Raw genomic sequence first — 20,546 nt, 5'->3', positions numbered from 1 at the left:
TATGGATAAACAAACTGTGGTATGTTCATACAATGGAATACCATTTGGCAACATAAAGGAATTAACTTTATATACACAAAAACATATAGTCTGAAAACAATTATGCTGATTGAAAGAAGTCAGACAAAAAGGAATACAATATTATATGATTAGAGGTATATAAAACTCTAGAAAACTCAAACTAATCTATGGTAAGAGAAAGAATAACAGTGGTCATCTGGGGAAATGGAGGAATTACCAAGGGCTTTGAGAAAGCACTGGGTTCTATTGAGAAAGTAATGGATGCTGTTCACTTTCTGAATTTCAGTGATCGTTTCACAGATGTACATGTATGTCAAAACTTATCATGCTATATGCTTTAAATAAGTACAGTTTCCATATGTGAAGAATACCACAATAAAGCTATTAAAATAAGATATCCCATCAAAGTCAAGGAAACAAGATTAATATGCCATATCTTTAAGTTAGTTCTTCAAATAAAAAAACAGTAATAGTGGCAGTGGTAACAAAAGCACTTCAGTAGCAGCTCACATTTATTGAGGAGTTACTGTGTCAGGCATCCTTTGAAGCACTTTACATGAGTTAGCCAATTTATTCCTCAGGGCCACCACCCTGTAGTTTTATTAAATAGATACAATTTTTTCCTCATTATCTGTGATCTCACTTTCTATAGTTTCAGTTACCCATAGTTAAGGTATTTTGAGAGACTGAGAGACAGATAATGAAGGTGCACAATTATATATCTTTTATTAAGTGTACTGTTATAATTGTTCTATTTTAGTTATTGTGAATCTCCTACTGTACCTAATTTATAACTTAAATCTTATAGTATTGCAAGTATAGGGAAAAAACACAGTACAATATATACAGCTTTCAGTAATACCCAGTTTCAGGCATACACTGGGGATTTTGGAACATATCCCTTGCAGATAAGAGGGGAGAGCTGTATTATTATCACCACACTTCGAAGATGAGGATTGGCTTATTTCACTTAGTATAATGTCTATAAGGTTTATCCCTATTGTGGAATATGTCAAAATTTTATTCCTTGTCAAGGTTTTAATGATATGCCATTGCATATATATATATATATATATATATATATATATATATATATATATACACCACATTTTGTTTATCCATTCAACTGTTGATGGACATTTGGGTTTTTCCACCTTTTGACTATTGTGAGTAATGTTGCTGTGAACATGGATGTACAGATATCTGCTCGAGTCTGTGCTTCCAGTTCATTTGGGTCTACATCTAGAAGTAGAATTGCTGCATCATATAGTAATTCATTGTTTTAATTTGTTGAAAAATTCCTCTGGCCTCTCATTCCTAAATTGTAGTCCACAGTATCAACTTTCTAGAAGGAATACCTGACCTTATCACTCCAAGGCTAAAAATTCCTTAATGGTCCCTGTATTAGTCTGCTCTCATGCTGTCATAAGGACATGTCCTGGATAACTTATAAAGGAAAGAGGTTTAATTGACTCAGTTCTGCAGGGCTGGGGAGGCCTCAGGAAACTTACAATCACCACAGAAGGGGATGCAAACACATCCTTCTTCACATGGCAGCAGCAAGAAGGGCAGAGCAAAATGGAGGAAAGCCTCTTGTTAAACCATGAGATCTTGTGAGAACTCACTATCATGGGAACAGCATCACGGGGTAAACGCCCCCATGACTCAATTACCTCCCACCGGGTCCCTCCCATGACACATGGGGATTACATCTTGAATGCTAACTACAATTCAAGATGAGATTTGGGTGGGGACACAGCAAAACCTTATCAATTCTCTAACTGATTTTAGGGTGAAACTCAGACTCTTCAACATAGCAGGTCCTTCCCAGAGAATTCCACTCCAACCCTAAGGACCACTCCTTCCTCTAAGGTTTCAAAGCACTTTGTACCTATAAGGCCTCTAGGAGTACCGCCCTCATTCTATTGTTAATGGTATGTATTTCTATCTCCCTCACTATTGTTAATGGTATATATTTCTATCTCCCTCACTAGGCTTCAAACTATTTAAGAAAAGGATACATATTTTTACTTCTCTTTGTATCTTCACCACCCTTCCACAGTGCCTGGAACATACTAGGAACTCAATACATTGAATAAATGTCAGTTCAGCTGTCCAATATATTAAAATATTGCCATACTCTAAAATAAGCAAAGTAACAGGGGAGACAGAATACAGGTTAAACGTGTGTGTGTGTGTGTGTGTGTCTAATACAAATAGGTTAAACTATATATACACACACATATATAATATTTATGTTAATATAATGAGAAACATTTTCTTTTTACGAAGCATGTAATTATTCACATGCTCATTTACATCTTCAGTTGTAATGCTGAAGATGCTTTACTTTAGGATGCTCTACTAGGCACACTGGAGAAAAAGACACCAATGATACACAGCCCACTTGCATGTTAGAGACAGTACCAAAAACAGCCTAATATCTGGAGCATCTCTCTCTGCTGAGGGGTATCACACATTTATGTATGGATCAGGCCTTTAGTTTCATGGACTTGCCACACAAGAAATACGCTCTTACATCTGCAATTAGGAATTTGGTATGATTTCTTGATTAAAGGTTTTATTTATTTATTTTTTATTGTTTAAAGAGGAATGTTGTGACTTATTTATTGTTGTTGTTGCAGTTTAGTTAGGTATATATTAGTTCCAGATGGTTTTTATATATTGGATAGATATATAGATATACGGTATTTCTACAAATATGGTTCAACATTTGGAGAAAAACCTTCATATATATACATAAGCAAATTGTCAACATGTATTACTTTAGACAGAAAAATTGACAGATACAAATAGGGTTCACTATTACACAGAAACGTAAAACATAAACTCATAGGCAGCCAAAAAAACAACGAGATCATGTCCCTTGTGGAACATGGATGGAGCTAGAGGCCATTATTCTCAGCAAACTAACACAGAAACAGAAAACCAAACACCACATGTTCTCACTCATAAGTGGGAGCTAAATGATGAAAGCACATGGACACAGAAGAAAAAAGCACACATTGGGGCCTTTGGGAGGGTGGAGGGTGGAGGGTGGGAGAAGGGAGAGGACCAGGAAAAATAACTAATGGGTACTAGGCTTAATAACTGGGATATGAAATAATCTGTACAACAAATCCCCATGACCCAAGTTTACCAATGTGACAAACCTGTACTTGTACCCCTGAACTTAAAATAAAAGTTTTTAAAAAAGCAGCCTGTGTTAAGATAGAAATGTTTTGAAATTTTTTTTTAAATTATTATTATACTTTATGTTCTAGGGTACATGTGCACAACGTGCAGGTTGGTTACATATGTATACACGTGCCATGTTGGTGTGCTGCACCCATTAACTCGTCATTTACATTAGGTATAACTCCTAATGCTATCCCTCCCCCCTCCCCCCACCCCACAACAGGCCCCGGTGTGTGATGTTCCCTTTCCTGTGTCCAAGTGTTCTCACCATTCAACTCCCACCCATGAGTGAGAACATGCGGTGTTTGGCCCTCTGTTCCCGCAATAGTTTGCTGAGAATGATGGCCCCCAGCTGCATCCATGTCCCTACAAAGGACATGAACTCATCCCTTTTTATGGCTGCATAGTATTCCATGGTGTATATGTGCCACATTTTCTTAATCCAGTCTGTCACTGATGGCCATTTGGGTTGGTTCCAAGTCTTTGCTATTGTGAATAGTGCCACAATAAACATACGTGTGCATGTGTCTTTATAGCAACATGATTTATAATCCTTTGGGTATATACCCAGTAATGGGATGGCTGGGTCAAATGGTATTTCTAGTTCTAGATCCTTGAGGAATCGCCACACTGTCTTCCACAATGGTTTAATTAGGTTACAGTCCCAACAATAGGGTAAAAGTGTTCCTATTTCTCCACATCCTCTCCAGCACCTGTTGCTTCCTGACTTTTTAATGATCGCCATTCTAACTGGTGTGAGATGGTATCTCATTGTGCTTTTGATTTGTTTCTCTGATGGCCAGTGATGATGAGCATTTTTTCATGTGTCTGTTGGCTGCATAAATGTCTTCTTTTGAGAAGTGTCTTTTCATATCTTTCACCCACTTTTTGATGGAGTGTTTTTCTTGTAAATTTGTTTGAGTTCTTTGTAGGTTCTGGATATTAGCCCTTTGTCAGATGAGTAGATTGCAAAAATTTTCTACCATTCTCTAGGTTGCCTGTTCACTCTGATGGTAGTTTCTTCTGCCGTGCAGAAGCTCTTTAGTTTTATTAGATCCCATTTGTCAATTTTGGCTTTTGTTGCCATTGCTTTTGGTGTTTTAGACATGAAGTCCTTGCCCATGCCTTTGTCCTGAATGATACTGCCTAGGTTTTCTTCTAGGGTTTTTATGGTGTTAGGTCTAACATTTAAGTCTCTAATCCATCTTCAATTAATTCTTCTATAAGATTTAAGGAGGGGATCCAGTTTCAGCTTTCCACTTATGAATAGCCAATTTTCCCAGCACTATTAATTAAACAGGGAATCCTTTCGCCACTTCTTCTTTTTGTCAGGTTTGACAAAGATCAGATAGTTGTAGATGTGTGGTATTATTTGTGAGGGCTCTGTTTTGTTCCATTGGTCTATATCTCTGTTTTGGTACCAGTACCATGCTGTTTTGGTTAATGTAGCCTTGAAGTATAGTTTGAAGTCAGGTAGCATGATGCCTCCAGCTTTGTTCTTTTGGTTTAGGACTGTCTTGGCATTGTCGGCTCTTTTTTGGTTCCATATGAACTTTAAAACAGTTTTTTTCCAATTCTGTGAAGAAACTCATTGGTAGCTTAATGGGAATGGCAGTGAATCTATAAATTACCTCAGGCAGTATGGCCATTTTCACGATACTGATTCTTCCTATCCATGAGCATGGCACATTCTTCCATTTGTTTGTGTCCTCTTTCATTTCACTGAGCAGTGGTTTGTAGTTCTCTTTGAAGAGGTCCTTTACATTCCTTGTAAGTTGGATTCTTAGGTATTTTATTCTCTTTGAAGCTATTGTGAATGTCAGTTCACTCATGATTTGGCTCTCTGTTTGCCTGTTATTGGTATATAAGAATGGTTGTGATTTTTGCACATTGATTTTGTATCCTGAGACTTTGCTGAAGTTGTTTATCAGCTTAAGGAGATTTTGGGCTGAGACAGAGTTTTCTAAATATACAATCATGTCATCTGAAAACAGGGACAATTTGAATTCCTCTTTTCCTAACTGAATACCCTTTATTTCTTTCTCTCTTGCCTGATTGTCCTGGCCAGAACTTCCAACACTATGTTGAATAGGAGTGGTGAGAGGGGGCATCCCTGTCTTGTGCCAGTTTTCAAGGAGAACGCTTCCAGTTTTTGCCCTTTCAGTATGATATTGGCTGTGGGTTTGTCATAAATAGCTCTTATTATTTTGAGATACGTTCCATCAATACCAAATTTATTGAGAGGTTTTGGCATGAAGGGCTGTTGAATTTTGTCAAAGGCCTTTTCTGGATCTATTGAGATAATCATGTGGTTTTTGTCTTTGGTTCTGTTTATATGCTGCATTACATTTATTGATTTGTGTATGTTGAACCAGCCTTGCATCCCAGGGATGAAGCCCACTTGATCATGGTGGATAAGCTTTTTGATGTGCTGCTGGATTCGGTTTGCCAGTATTTTATTGAGGATTTTTGCATCGATGTTCATCAGGGATATTGGTCCAAAATTCTCTTTTTTTGTTGTGTGTCTGCCAGGCTTTGGTATCAGGATGATGTTGGCCTCATAAAATGAGTCAGGGAGGATTCCCTCTTTTTCTATTGATTGGAATAGTTTCAGAAGGAATGGTACCAGCTCCTCCTTGTACCTCTGGTAGAATTCGGCTGTGAATCCGTCTGGTCCTGGACTTTTTTTGGTTGGTAGGCTATTAATTATTGCCTCAATTTCAGAGCCTGCTATTGGTCTATTCAGGGATTCAACTTCTTCCTGATTTAGTCGTGGGAAAGTGTATGTGTCCAGGAAATTATTCATTTCTTCTACGTTTTCTAGTTTATTTGCGTAGAGGTGTTTATAGTATTATCTGATGGTAGTTTGTATTTCTGTGGGGTCAGTGGTGATATATACCCCTTTATCATTTGTTATTGCCTCTATTTGATTCTTCTCTCTTTTCTTCTTTATTAGTCTTGCTAGCGGTTTATCAATTTTGTTGATCTTTTCAAATAACCAACTCCTGGATTCATTGATTTTTTGGAGGGCTTTTTGTGTCTCTATCTCCTTCAGCTCTACTCTAATCTTAGTTATTTCTTGCCTTCTGCTAGCTTTTGAATGTGTTTACTCTTGCTTCTATAGTTCTTTTAATCATGATGTTAGGGTGTCAATATTAGATCTTTCCTGCTTTCTCTTGTGGGCATTTAGTGCTGTAAATTTCCCTCTACACACTGCTTTAAATGTGTCCCAGAGATTGTGGTATGTTGTATCTTTGTTCTCTTTGGTTGCAAAGAACATCTTTATTTCTGCCTTCATTTCCTTATGTACCCAGTAGTCATTGAGGAGCACATTGTTCAGTTTCCAGGTAGTTGAGTGGTTTTGAGTGAGTTTCTTAATCCTGAGTTCTAGTTTGATTGCACTGTGGTCTGAAAGACTGTTATAATTTCTGTTCTTTTACATTTGCTAAGGAATGCTTTACTTCCAACTATGTGGTCAATTTTGGAATAAGTGCGATGTGGTGCTAAGAAGAATGTATGTTCTGTTGATTTGGGGTGGAGAGTTCTGTAGATGTCTGTTAGGTCTGCTTGGTGCAGAATTGAGTTCAATTCCTGGATATCCTTGTTTACTTTCTGTCTCATTGATCTGTCTAATGTTGACAGTGAGGTGCTAAAGTCTCCCATTATTATTGTGTGGGAGTGTAAGTCTCTTTGTAAGTCCCTAAGGACTTGCTTTATGAATCTGGGTGCTCCTCTATTGGGTGCATATATATTTAGGATAGTTATCTCTTCTTGTTGAATTGATCCCTTTACCATTATGTAATGGCCTTCTTTGTGCCTTTTGATCTTTGTTTAAAGTCTGTTTTATCAGAGACTAGGATTGCAACCCCTGCCTTTTTTTTGTTTTCTAATTGCTTGGTAGATCTTCTTCCATACCTTTATTTTGAGCCTTTGTGTGTCTCTGCATGTGCGATGGGTCTCCTGAATACAGCAAACTGATGGGTCTTGACTCTTTATCCAATTTGCCAGTCTGTTTCTTTTAATTGGAGCATTTAGCCCATTTACATTTAAGGTTAATATTGTTATATGTGAGCTTGATCCTGTCATTATGATGTTACCTGGTTAATTTTCTCGTTAGTTGATGCAGTTTCTTCCTAGCCTCAATGGTCTTTACATTTTGGCATGTTTTTGCAGTGGCTGGTACTGGTTGTTCCTTTCCATGTTTAGTGCTTCCTTCAGGAGCTCTGGTAGGGCAGGCCTGGTGGTGACAAAATCTCTCAGCATTTGCTTTTCTGTAAAGGATTTTATTTCTCCTTCACTTATGAAACTTAGTTTGGCTGGATATGAAATTCTGGGTTGAAACTTTTCTTTAAGAATGTTGTATATTGGCCCCCACTCTCTTCTGGCTTGGAGAGTTTCTGCCGAGAGATCTGCTGTTAGTCTGATGGGCTTCCCTTTGTAGGTAACCCGACCTTTCTCTCTGACTGCCCTTAACATTTTTTCCTTCATTTCAACTTTGGTGAATCTGACAATTATGTCTTGGAGTTGCTCTTCTCGAGGAGTATCTTTGTGGCATTCTCTGTATTTCCTGAATTTGAATGTTGGCCTGCCTTGCTTGGTTGGGGAAGTTCTCCTGGATAATATCCTGCAGAGTGTTTTCCAACATGGTTCCATTCTCCCGTCACTTTCAGGTACACCAATCAGACGTAGATTTGGTCTTTTCACATATTCTCATATTTCTTGGAGGCTTTGTTCATTTCTTTTTACTCTTTTTTCTCTAAACTTCTCTTCTCACTTCATTTCATTCATTTGATCTTCAATCACCGATAGCCTTTCTTCCAGTTGATAGAGTCGGTTACTGAAGGTTATGCATTTGTCACGTAGTTCTCGTGTCATGGTTTTCACATCTCTATCAGGTCATTTAACGACTTCTCTACATTGGTTATTCTAGTTAGCCATTCGTCAAATCTTTTTTCAAGGTTTTTAGTTTCTTTATGCCGGGTTCACACTCCGTCTTTAGCTCGGAGAAGTTTGATCATCTAAAGCCTTCTTCTCTGAACTCGTCAAACTCATTCTCCGTCATGCTTTGTTCCATTGCTGGTGAGGAGCTGTGTTCCTTTGGAGGGAAAGAGGTGCTCTGATTTTTAGAATTTTCAGATTTTCTGCACTGCTTTTTCCCCATCTTTGTGGTTTTATCTACCTTTGGTCTTTGATGATGGTGACGTACAGATGGGGTTTTAGTGTGGATGTCCTTTCTGTTTGTTAGTTTTCCTTCTAACAGTCAGGACCCTCAGCAGCAGGTCTGTTGGAATGTGCTCGAGGTCCACTCCAGACCCTGTTTGCCTGGGTACCAGCAGCAGAGGCTGCAGAAGAGTGAATATTGCTGAACAGCAAATGTTGCTCTCTGATCGTTCCTCTGGAAGCTTCATCTCAGAGGTATACCTGGCCGTGTGAGGTATGAGGTGTCAGTCTGCCCCTGGTGGAGGATGTCTCCCAGTTAGGCTACTCAGGGGGTCAGGGACCCACTTGAGCAGGCAGTCTGTCCATTCTCAGATCTCAAACTCTCTGCTGGGAAAACCAGTACTCTCTTCAAAGCTGTCAGACAGGGACATTTACATCTGCAGAGGTTTCTGCTGCCTTTTGTTTGGCCATGCCCTGTCCCCAGAGGTGGAGTCTACAGAGGTAGGCAGGCCTCCTTGAGCTGGGGTTCGAGCTTCCTGACTGCTTTGTTTGCCTACTTAAGCCTCAGCAATGGCGGGCGCCCCTCCCCCAGCCTCACTGCCGCCTTGCAGTTAGATCTCAGACTGCTGTGCTAGCAAAGAGGGAATCTCCATGGGCGTGGGACCCTCCAAGCCAGGTGTGAGATATAATCTCCTTGTGTGCCATTTGCTAAGACCCTTGGTAAAGCGCAGTATTAGGGTGGGAGTGACCTGATTTTCCAGGTGGTGTGTGTCACAGTTTCCCTTGGCTAGGAAAGGGAATTCCCTTCCCCCTGCGCTTCCTGGGTGAGGTGATGCCTCACCCTGCTTTGGCTCTCGCTTGTTGGGCTGCACCCACTGTCCTGCACCCACTGTCCAACATGCCCCAGTGAGATGAACCCAGTACCTCAGTTGGAAATGCAGAAATCACCCATCTTCTGTGTCACTCATGCTAGGAGCTGGAGGCCGATCTGTTCCTATTTGGACATCTTGGCGCCACCCTTTGATTAAAGGTTTTAATACGTTCTGTTTTCTATTCATGAGTGGTCTATTCCATCCACGACAGGATATTGTAAGCGATTGACTTATCTTATAAGCAGTACACAAATAAACCAAGCTTTTTCCAGGCCAAATGGATTTTTCATGGTCCCCAAATGAGCAAGCCCTGGGAAACATTTCAACCTGGATAATTTAGAGAATCACAGATCAGCAGAACCTCTGGTCTAAACATTTTACCCACATTAGAAACAAAAATGAATGTCTTGATAGGAGTAAGAATTATGGCAGCAGGAAACTGACAAATAAAAGTATATCAAGGAAACAAAATCAATTGCTGAATAGGGAGAAAAATCATAGGTTGGTCACTTACCACTCAGAATGAAAGGTACTGGTGCTGGAAATGGAATTCTTGAGTAAAACCTAACAAGCCTGAATCTCAGGGGTTTAGTTCCAGTAAAACCTACGATTGATGGTAACAAAGAACCTCAAATGCACCTCAAATTTCTTTAAACCTGAATCTCGTAATCAGGTTGTATTTGCATAGCCTAATTTCTTAAATGGGGCCACACAAACAGCCTTTAAATAGAACATTTTAAACTAATCTCAGAAGTGGACTGCTTTCACATAATGAACCTGAAGCATAACAAAAAGCATTATCTTAGCCACATGAGGGTAAATGAAGTGGTCTTTACTTAAAGCCACTAGAGAGACTTGACCAGGTGTTCATCGTTAAAGAACATTTAATTTATAAATAGAATATAATGTAACCATATATATTTGTTAAATATATACTTGACAAATTTCTAAGAAAGTCAAGCTCTAATGGTTTCATTCTCACATTTTACATTTTTAAAAGCCAAATTAGAATATTTTCAAACTGGAATTGCTCTACTCTGGGGTCCCTAAATTACGCAAAGTAGAGTTTCTCCAGAAACATTTGACATGAAAGAATACTAAGAGTCAAAATCAAAAAATGAAATAAACTGTGACAATCATTTAGGATGAAACAAAATTCAGTCTCACTATCAAAACCAAATACAAATACGAGTGAGACTGTAGAAAAATGAAGAGAAAAATGAAAGGAGTGGGGACAGTGATGAGGATGTCAAGAAGCAGGCAGAGAACTTGGGAAGAACAATGACCACGATGGCAAGAAAGAAGCCAAGACCTTGGGAAGAGTCCAGAATCTGGAGACAGACAGTTTCTTTACCCATCTCAGAGGCCCTCAGGGCAACACTGAATCATAAACTATTCATAATTGAGACACTGAGACATAAGGACTTGCTGAATTATCTTTGCACACTCCAATTACAATAATGGGGACATCATGCGTAAAATCTACATGCTTCTAAGAGGACAAACGTGAATATGTGTCTCTCTAGGTCTCACCTTTTATTTGGATTTCAGAGACACATGAAGAGTAAATACACAAGAGGAGTGTGAAACAGAATATGCATATGAGGTTACTTTTTCAATTGTCTGTGTTAGGACAGGATTTTTATTATCGGTAGCAAGTGAAACAGGCTTACGTAAAGACCGTGCTTTAAATCTTAGATGTAAGGATTTAGGGGTAAGGTCTAATAGCTGTAAAGTGTCTGGTACCAATATCAACTTTCACGCTCCTTTGCCCAAACATATGTATATTTTCATCCAGAAAAGGAACAGTTTTTCACATCAGTTAATGACTGAAATTGAGTATTTAATTTGAGCTTCTGTTCACAAACACCACAAGTTCACAAAGTGACTGTTGCACGGCACAAAGTTAGTACAGCACAGTAAAATACAGGTAGATCATAGAGAATGCTAGAAGGCGACTTCAGCTTACCAGTGTTCTGTCTCCATTGTCCTTTGATTGCACAGCTTTCAAACACATAAAAGATAGTGACAGCCCTAGAGAGAGTTGAGACTTGAAATTAAACACACCTAGAAGATAACTAGTGAGATTACAACTGTGTTCTGTATGACCCCAAGAGGAAGATTTGGAAGGAATAAATGAGAACTAGTGGAAGATATTTCAGCTCAGATGTGATAGATTAAAATAATAGTAGTTAATATGTCATTTAATTCTCTAATGAGACCACAATAAGGAAATGGAGAATCAGAGAGTCAAGGGTCTTACCCAAGGTCACAGCATGTGTGTGTTGCAGTCAGGATATAGAAATTTGCCAGATTAAAAGCACAAGTTCCTCCTATTACTGTAGGCTGCTCTCCTGATTTTCTGGTCTTCAGCAGGGTTAACCAAGGATTGGCTGACTACTGGTTAGCAGTGTAAGGGTTTTATATGTCAAGTGCATGTATATATAAATTGCCTAAAAATCCCCTTTACTCTGAGATGCTACATTTCTCTGGCCAAAACACACTGCTTGAATTTCCTTTCAAATGCTTACTATTTTGTTGAGGCAAAACCCTACAGCAACATTTTCTAGCCTCTCCTGACTCTCCTATGTGAGAAGCAGGATTCCATTTTTTTCAGGTTCATTATTCATTTCAATGGTGTAAGATTAGTCTTAGATATCAGGAATACAGGGCCCTGCAAGGAAGATCCAACACCCTAAGGGACTCACCTATAAGATGTCTAAAGCCAGGAGGAACAAAACAAGATACAAATCTTTCTTCATAAACCAAAATGCCCATTCACATAAAAGAAACTAGAATGAAGACATAAACAGTATATGTCATATAATTTAAGACAGGCAAGATTACATGTACTATATTCATTCATTTTTATGACAGAGATAAATGACCATAAAAGTTTACCATGGCAAGAAAAGGTAAGAGGAAAATAAATCCAACCATGGATTTCCTTAGGAAGAGCAATTGCTTTCCCACTGCATCTGGCAGAATCAAAAGCCTGGTGCAACTGAGAGGACAGGAAAGTTCATGAAGAGGTGCTAGCATCACAGGCAATGGGGAGAAAAACAGTTTACATTAAGAAAGCATAAAAACACGTTCATGCCTATTACGCTTTGTTCAAAACTTCAACACACATTCTAATGAAGGAAGATAATCGATTTAAAGGTATGAAAGGAAGAAGTATGATCACATGGAAAGGAAAAAGGCACTGAGATTGTGAGATGGGATTCAGGCCCTACTTAGTGGCCTTGGGCATGTCCCTTTGCACTCCAGAATAAAAGGGGTAAACTCTCAAATGACACAAATCTAAGTTTTACTTAGAATGTATTACTTTATCTCTTACATTAGATATATAGACATTACTTTGATATCTACTAAAACGTTGTAAAACGTTGAATCTATGTCAACCTAAGTGGCCTGAATATGCTACATATGATACATATTTCCACATCAAGTCCATTTCAGTTGATTCTAATGTCTTTACTACTGTCAATACTGCTGTGCTGAACATACGCATGCATGTACCTTTATGGTAGGATGATTTCTATTCCTTTAGGATTATATCCAACATAGGATTGCTGGGTTGAGTGGTAATTCCATTTGGAAATTGCCACACTGCTTTCCACAATGGCTAAACTAATTTACATTTCCAGCAGCCGTGTATAAGCACTCTCTTTTCTCTGCAATCTCACCAACATCTGTTATTGTTTGACTTTTTGATAACAGTCATTCTGACTGGTGTGAAATGGTATCTCGTTGTCACTCTGATTTGCATTTCTCTAATGATCAGTGATGTTGAGCATGTTTGTATATACTTGTGGGCCACATGTATGCTTTCTTTGGAAAAGTGTCTGCTTATGTCTTTTGCCCATTTTTTTATGGGGTTATTTGTTTTTTTGTTATAAAATTTAAGTTCCTTATAAATTCTGGATATTAGACCTTTGTTGCATGAATAGTTTGCAAATATTTTCTCCCATTCTGTAGGTTGTCTGTTTGCTAATAATTTCTTCTGCTATGCAGAAGATCTCTATTTTGTCAATTTTTGTTTTTGTTGCAATTACTTTTGGCATTTTCATCATGAAATCTTTGCCAAGTCCTATGTCCACAGCGATATGTCCTAGGTTATCCTTCTAGGATTTTTACAGTTTTAGATTTTACATTTAAGTCTTTAATCCTTCTGGTGTTAATTTTTTACATGATGTAAGGAAGGGGTATAGTTTCAATCTTCTGCATATTGGCTAGCCAGTTATCCCAGCAACATTTACTGAATAAGAAATACTTTCCCCTGTTGCTTCTTTTTGTCAACTTTGTCAAAAATTAGATGGTTGTAAGTGTGTGGCTTTATTTCTAGGCTCTCTATTCTGTTCCATTGGTATGTGTGTCTGTTTTGTACCAGTACCATGCTGTTTTGGTTACTATAGCCTGTAGCATAATTTGAAGTCAGGTAATGCAATGTCTCCAGCTTTGTCTTTTCAGCTTAGCCTTGTCTATTCAGGCTTTTTGATTCCATAGGAGTTTTAATATTTTTTCTAATTCTGTGAAGAATGTCATTGGTACTTTGATAGGAATGGCATTAAATCTGTAAATTGCTTTGGAGGGTATAACCGTTTTAACAATATTGATTCTTCCTATCTGTGAGCATAAAATATTTTTCCATTTCTTTGTGTCATCTCCGATTTCTTTGAACAGTTTTTAAAATTCTCATTGTAGAGATCTTTCACCTCCATGGTTAGCTGTTTTCCTGGTTGTTTTATTCTTTTTGTGGCTATTGTGATGTTTTCTCGGTTTGCCTCTCAGCTTGGATGATGTTAGTGTACAGAAATGCCACTGATTTTTGTATATTAATTTTGTAACCTGAAATTTCACCAAAGTTATTTATCAGATCAAGGAGCTTTTGGGCAGAGACTATGGGATTTTCTAGGTATAGAACCATATAGTCTACAAAGATAGATAGTTTGACTTTCTCTCTGCCTATTTGAATGCTTTTTACTTTTTACTTCTCTTGCTGACTGTTCTGGCTAGGACTTCCACTACTATGTAGAATAGGAGTGGTGAAAGAGGGCATCCTTGTCTTCTTCCAGTTTACTAGGGGAATGCTTTCATCACTCAGTATGATGCTGGTTGTAGGCTTGTCATAAATGGCTCTTATTATTTTGAGGTATATTCCTTTGATGTCTAGTTTGTTGAGGGTTTTTAACATGAATGGATGCTGAATTTTATTAAAAGACTTTTCTGCACCTATTGAGATGATCATGTGGTTTTTGTCTTTAGCTCTGTTTATGTGATGAATCACATGTATTGATTTGCATATGCTGAATCAACCTTGCATCCCAGGGATAACGTCTTCTTGATCATAGTGGATTAGCTTTTTGATGTGCTACTGGATTTGGTTTGCTAGTATTTTCCTGAGGAGTTTTGCACCTATATTCATCAAGGATACTGGCCTGACGTTTTCTTTTTTCATTGTGACTCTGCCAGGTTTTGGTATCAGGATGATGCTGACCTCATAGAATGAGTTAAGGTGGAGTCCCTCCTCCTCAACTGTTTGGAAATGAAACTGCCATGTTATTCTAAACACACTAATTTTAATATTCAAACTTGTGATTATTACATCAAAATTCAACATCTATCACTCATTACTGATTGATGTTACCTGCATCTTAAATATTTTTATGAAAAGAGATTCACTCAAGCTAGTTGTTTATAAAATATTTTTATTGTTTTTTTTTCCCCGAGCCATACAATCCTTAAAATCATTCCCTACCCAAAGAATGCAGCTCATTTTCATTTGATAAAGGGTGGGAAATTCTGGTGGCACCCAGGCTACCACTACCTCCAAATTTCATCTCTGTTGAATCCTCCTTCAAGAGCTTGAGGGTCCTGACAATGTCTGATGTGTCCCCATCTTGAGGGATTTACTACAGACTGCTGCGCCGTCATCTGTCACAGTCCTAAGCGATTTTTAAGGCAGGATAAAGCAATGGGCTTCATTCAGGTCAGAGAAAGATCCAGGATTAACAAAAGCATAATCAAGTGGCATAACCAGCTGACGGCAAGGCATTAACAGATTCAGGGCATTTGGAACACTGAAAGGGGAAGCGTGTCTAAATTTAGTTTAATAGAAATTTCTGTAGTATATTAATCTCTTTTTTTAAAAAAATTTCTGAAAATCACAGAATATGCCTTTTAAATATTTAAGTGGATATTATTTATTTACTGGAAGACTCATTTTCCCTATGCCTTAAAAATGATCATGAATATTAGGGAATCACTAATTTCCTAATTGTAATAATAGCATTTTAATATGTTGAGAAAAAAAGGACTCTTTTCTATTCACAGGCAGATTGTTTTAGATGCAATGATATGATAAGCAAGGATTACCTTCAAAATAAAGAAATTCAGCTTTGAAATGAGTTTGAAATGGCTGAAATTGGGAGATGGAAACAAGAGGGTTCACTATGTTTTGCTCCTTGCTTTTTCTTCTGTTTAAATTTTTTCATGACCCAGCTCATGTTTTGTTTTTTTTGCAACATGATTTCTCTTTATATAGGTACACATCCTGATTCTTTCCTCTATTGTTTCTGCGTTTGGGATCATAATTAGAAAAGCTTCCATTAAATCAAAACTACTTTCAAATTTCTTCAATGGTTTCTTCTAGTGATTTTTATGATTTCATTCATTAACATTTACATCTTTATTTATTCCACTGGAAACTCTTCCTGGTCCTGCCAATGTGAATTATGGATCCGAGATGTGAATTATGGATCTAGTCTTTTTTCCAAGAGGACTATCCATCTTTCCCAAAACCTTTTATTGAATTATCTATTTTTTTTACTGATTTGAAATCTACTTGTATCTTATGTTAAACTATTAATCTGTTTCTTCATTAATCAGTAATACACTGTTTTAAATATCAAAGATTTAAAAAAATTTTTAAATATATATTAGGGCTAGTTTTCCTTATTATCCTTCCTTATATTTTCCTGGGCTATACTTAACTTTTTTCCATAAATTTATAATAGGCTTGTCTTACTAAAAATAGTATCTTTTGTATAAGTATCACATTACATTTATAGTTTAACTTAGAGAAAGCTGACTCCTTTATGATGCTAAGTCTTTTCAATCATAAAAAGAACATCGTATGCTTTTCTGTTTCTTATGTCTTCTTTCATGAAAAATTATACATGTGGTATATTTATTTTTTAAATAGAAAAACTATATCATTTATACCTAGGAATTTTATCTTTATTTAACGCTACCGCAAATGAGATCTTTCCTTACACGATATCTTCTAATTAGTGGCTGTTTGCATCTATGTAGGCTATTTCTATATGCTAATATTTCTGTATGTTAAAATGAACACGCTTATTGTTTGTCGTGTTGTTTCAATTGCTCCTGTAAAGTTTTCTAGGTATATAATCATATCATCTAATAACAGTAATTATTTTACTACCTCTTTCCCAATTTCTATACTCATGCTTGTGACTCATTTCCAATCTCTCCTCTCAAAGAGGCCCCAAATGATACATGATATACTCAAGCCCTACCCTCACCCCCACTACCTGCTGCCACCTCTCCCCTCACTCCTGAAACAGCTCAGGTCTTTGGCTTCCCTCTTCATTTTAGGCTCCTGATAACACTTTCTGGTTAGCTCTGAATGAAAACATATTTTTGTTTTGTTTTATCCATCATTTCTACGTATTTTGTAGCAAAAGCTTTTCAAGTTTTGCAGTTAGTCTGATTTCTCTGGGAAGGTTCTATGTATTGATTTCTTCTGCATATACGACGTTTATTCAGAAACCAGAGGGAGGATTCTCTGCTGGGTTTGTGACTCCATTTTCACTCCCTACCCTCTCTTACTCTGTGGGCCCACTTCAAGCTGAAATCTATGGAATGATGAAAGATTATAGTTCATTTTACCAATTTGGATTAAGGCTCAATATGAAATGAGTTGCCCAAAGGCAGGCACACTTCATATTAGCATGATGAAACACAGTGAACAGGTCCATCCATCTCTCTAAGATAGGCTTTGAGATGAGCTCTTCTGCTACTCTGACATGGTTCTCTTTAGGTTGGTGCAAACATACTTGTAGTTTCTGCCATTAAAATAACACAAAAAGCTATTAACTAGCATTCTTTATACCATATGTTTAAGTCCTCAGAGTTTGATTAAAATATCAGAACAAGTGTTTTCTTTAGTCTGCAGAACATCTAGGAAACCATATGGCGTTATTGCTGACAGGATTTTAATACAGGCCCTTTGTAACTTCTAGGAGACCTTAGAAATCAATCACAAGCACAGAACAGAGAAATATTTCTAAAGAATAAGGGTAGTGGCCAGGTGCGGTGGCTCACGCCTACAATCCCAGCACTTTGGGAGGCCGAGGCGGGCGGATCACGAGGTCAGGAGATCAATACCATCCTGGCTAACACGGTGAAACCCCGTCTCTGCTAAAAATACAAAAAATGAGCCAGGCGTGGCGGCGGGCACCTGTAGTCCCAGCTGCTGGGGATGCTGAGGCAGGAGAATGGCGTGAACCTGGGAGGCAGAGCTTGCAGTGAGCCGAGATCTGGCCACTGCACTTCAGCCTGGGTGACAGAGCGAGACTTCGTCTCAAAAAAAAAAAAAAAAAAAAAAAAAAAAGAATAAGGGTAAAATACACAAGTCAGAAAGACAAATTAATGTGGCTAAAGAACAATAAGATAACACAAGACAATAACTGGTTATCTTCAGAAAACAACAAATATTCAGCAATTAGTTCCAGCTAACCTAACCACAGGAATCCAGGGAACCAAAAGGTCAAGTCGGGGGATATCCCACTCCTCTAGAGTCCCATAGATTTTTCAGTTCACAACTGAGTCTTTGGGTATTGCTTTAGGAAGTTTTAGCTTAAAGACCCTGAATTCATAGTTTTGCTACTGGGTAAATCCTACATACATGACAAAACACAGTGAAAGGGTTGGAAGGCTGAGAAAAATCTGGCCATTTCTTCAAATATGGTAAGAGAATGTGAGATAAATAAAATAGCTCATCCTCTGAATTTAAATGGGTCAACATGATCAATTCAACACCAACTTAGGGAGGGGAAACAAGAAAAATTATAAATCCATAGCAGATGGATCCTGAATACCAGAGGAACCCAAGTTCTCTAGAGATAATGTTGCCATGTGTATGACCATATGTTCTTCTTCTGAGATTGTGGTAGCCAGAACTATTTTCTTCTTGCACAGAGATCATCAGCAAACGTGACAAGGAAGTGCACTCCAATGCACCTCGGGAATGTAAACCGGTGCATCTATTCCAGAATGCAAACTTGCAATACAGGTCAAAACTTAACAGGTAAACCTTTTGATACAGCAACATGACTCCTGAGTGTTAGCTCTAAAAACACAGATAGATGGTCAAAGATATATGTAAAGTGTTCATCGTGACACTATTTATAATTAATACTCATCTGAGCATTTACCATGAGATGACTGGCTGAATAAATGATGGCATATGTCATCAATGATATATTATGTAACACAGAAAATGGTTGATGCACTGAACTAATAGAGCTGCCCTTGTTCAAGGAGGCACGTGGTCTTTTCTGGGAGCTCAAGCTCATATTTCACAGTATCAAAATCAAGCGCTACTGGACAGCCAAGAGGGGCTAGTGCTCAATAGTGGTGCCACACGGCAGTAAGGCTGAGGGCAGGGCAGAGATGGCAGCAGGAGATTGGTGGATGGTAAGGCTCTTCTCTGCTTGAAAGCAGATTTCACCAAATTCCTTTCTAGACTGTACACACTTGCGGTAGTTGGGGTTCAGGAGCTGGCAAACTAGGCACAGGAGAGAATATCCCTGGAGGGTGATATTGAAATTCCTGTCAATCTGGCAAGTATACACTTCAGTTGGATTTAATTTAGTTTGGAAAAATATAAGCTGTGACTGCTTGTTTCCTTCACCTTGAATGTTATGCAACAGTTCATGCTGCTTGCACAGAAGTCTAATAGTATCTTTACCAAATCACTGACAGTGACGCAATCATGGTTTTATATAGAGAGGAATATTTAAGAGAATTTTGGCTTTTCCTCCCCCATGTCTTTCTGTATTTGATTTTTTTTTTTTTTTTTTTTTTTTTTTGAGACAGAGTCTCACTCTGTCACCTAACCAGAGTGCAGTGGCACGATCTCAGCTCACTGCAACCTCTACCTCCTGGGTTCAAGTGATTCCCCTGCCTCAGCCTCCCAAGTAGCTGGGAACTGCAGGCACGCACCACCATGCCCGGCTAGTTTTTTTGTATTTTAGTAGAGATGGGGTTTCACCATGTTGGCCAGGATGGTGTCAATCTCCTGACCTCGTAAGCCACCTGCCTTGGTCCCCAAAGTGCTGGGATTACAGGCACGCGCCTGGCCTGTATTTGATTTTTAAATAATTTGCATATTCTATATCTTTAGGGAAAGAACAAAAACTAAAAGCAAAAAATGAATAAACATCTTACTTCCCTTCAAGGTTAGAAACATCTTTTTTTTTTTTTTTTTTTTTGAGACGGAGTCTCACTCTGTCGCCCAGCCCAGGCTGGAGTGCAGTGGCGCGATCTCGGCTCACTGCAAGCTCCGCCTCCCGGGTTCACGCCATTCTCCTGCCTCAGCCTCCCGAGTAGCTGGGACTACAGGCGCCCACAACCGCGCCCGGCTAATTTTTTGTAATTTTTAGTAGAGACGGGGTTTCACCGTGGTCTCGATCTCCTGACCTTGTGATCCGCCCGCCTCGGCCTCCCAAAGTGCTGGGATTACAGGCGTGAGCCACCGCGCCCAGCCAAGGTTAGAAACATCTGTACTTGTGACCTTCACAGAACAGGAGTTCAGGTATAATTTAGTCCAACTCTTTTGCATAAGCAGAAACAAAGTCAGATAATTTGTTAAATGGCCTGCCCAACATCATTTTTCTCTACCTCATTTAATCTCTTATTTCCTTTTCTCCTCTCTTAGTTGTATATTACTCATCAGCTTCAGCTCATGGAATTTTATCTCTTGATATTACATCCAATTTTCTTAGTTTATCTAAAGTCTAGAATTCAGAACAATCCCAATATAAACATATTCACACAGATTTTAAAAAATACTTTCCAAGGGTTTTCTTCTGGCTCTCTCCCACTCACCACAACATGCCAGATATCGAGATACCCATCCATCAGCCACTCTCTCTCTCTGTTATGTAATCCGAAAGTTAGAGCAGCCTGGAAAGCTACCTCGTATGAAGCTGATATCAAAAGCAGTAATCACTGACAATATGGCTTGGACCATTTTATGAGTCA

At 38.4% G+C, this 20,546-nt stretch overlaps 1 protein-coding gene across 2 annotated transcripts in view; it reads right to left on the bottom strand.

Annotated features, from left to right (window-relative positions):
• The window catches only part of LOC105489072 (SH3 domain containing GRB2 like 2, endophilin A1), a 227,123-nt gene that overhangs the window by 86,077 nt on the left and 120,500 nt on the right, over positions 1 to 20,546 (bottom strand). Inside the window, exon 1 of one of the 2 annotated variants that reach the window (XM_011753704.2) lies at positions 11,221 to 11,285. The exons of the other annotated variant lie outside the window; for it this stretch is intronic. Within the exon in view, the coding sequence (XP_011752006.1) occupies positions 11,221 to 11,268 (48 nt within the window). The 5' untranslated portion in view covers positions 11,269 to 11,285. Of the gene's footprint in view, positions 1 to 11,220; positions 11,286 to 20,546 lie in introns of those variants that run through there. 2 annotated transcript variants of the gene reach the window in all.

The sequence above is a fragment of the Macaca nemestrina genome, chromosome 14 (genome assembly GCF_043159975.1).
Source record: "Macaca nemestrina isolate mMacNem1 chromosome 14, mMacNem.hap1, whole genome shotgun sequence".
In the NCBI taxonomy this organism is placed as follows: Eukaryota; Metazoa; Chordata; class Mammalia; order Primates; family Cercopithecidae; genus Macaca; species Macaca nemestrina.
This window is presented reverse-complemented; position numbering and strand designations above follow the sequence as displayed.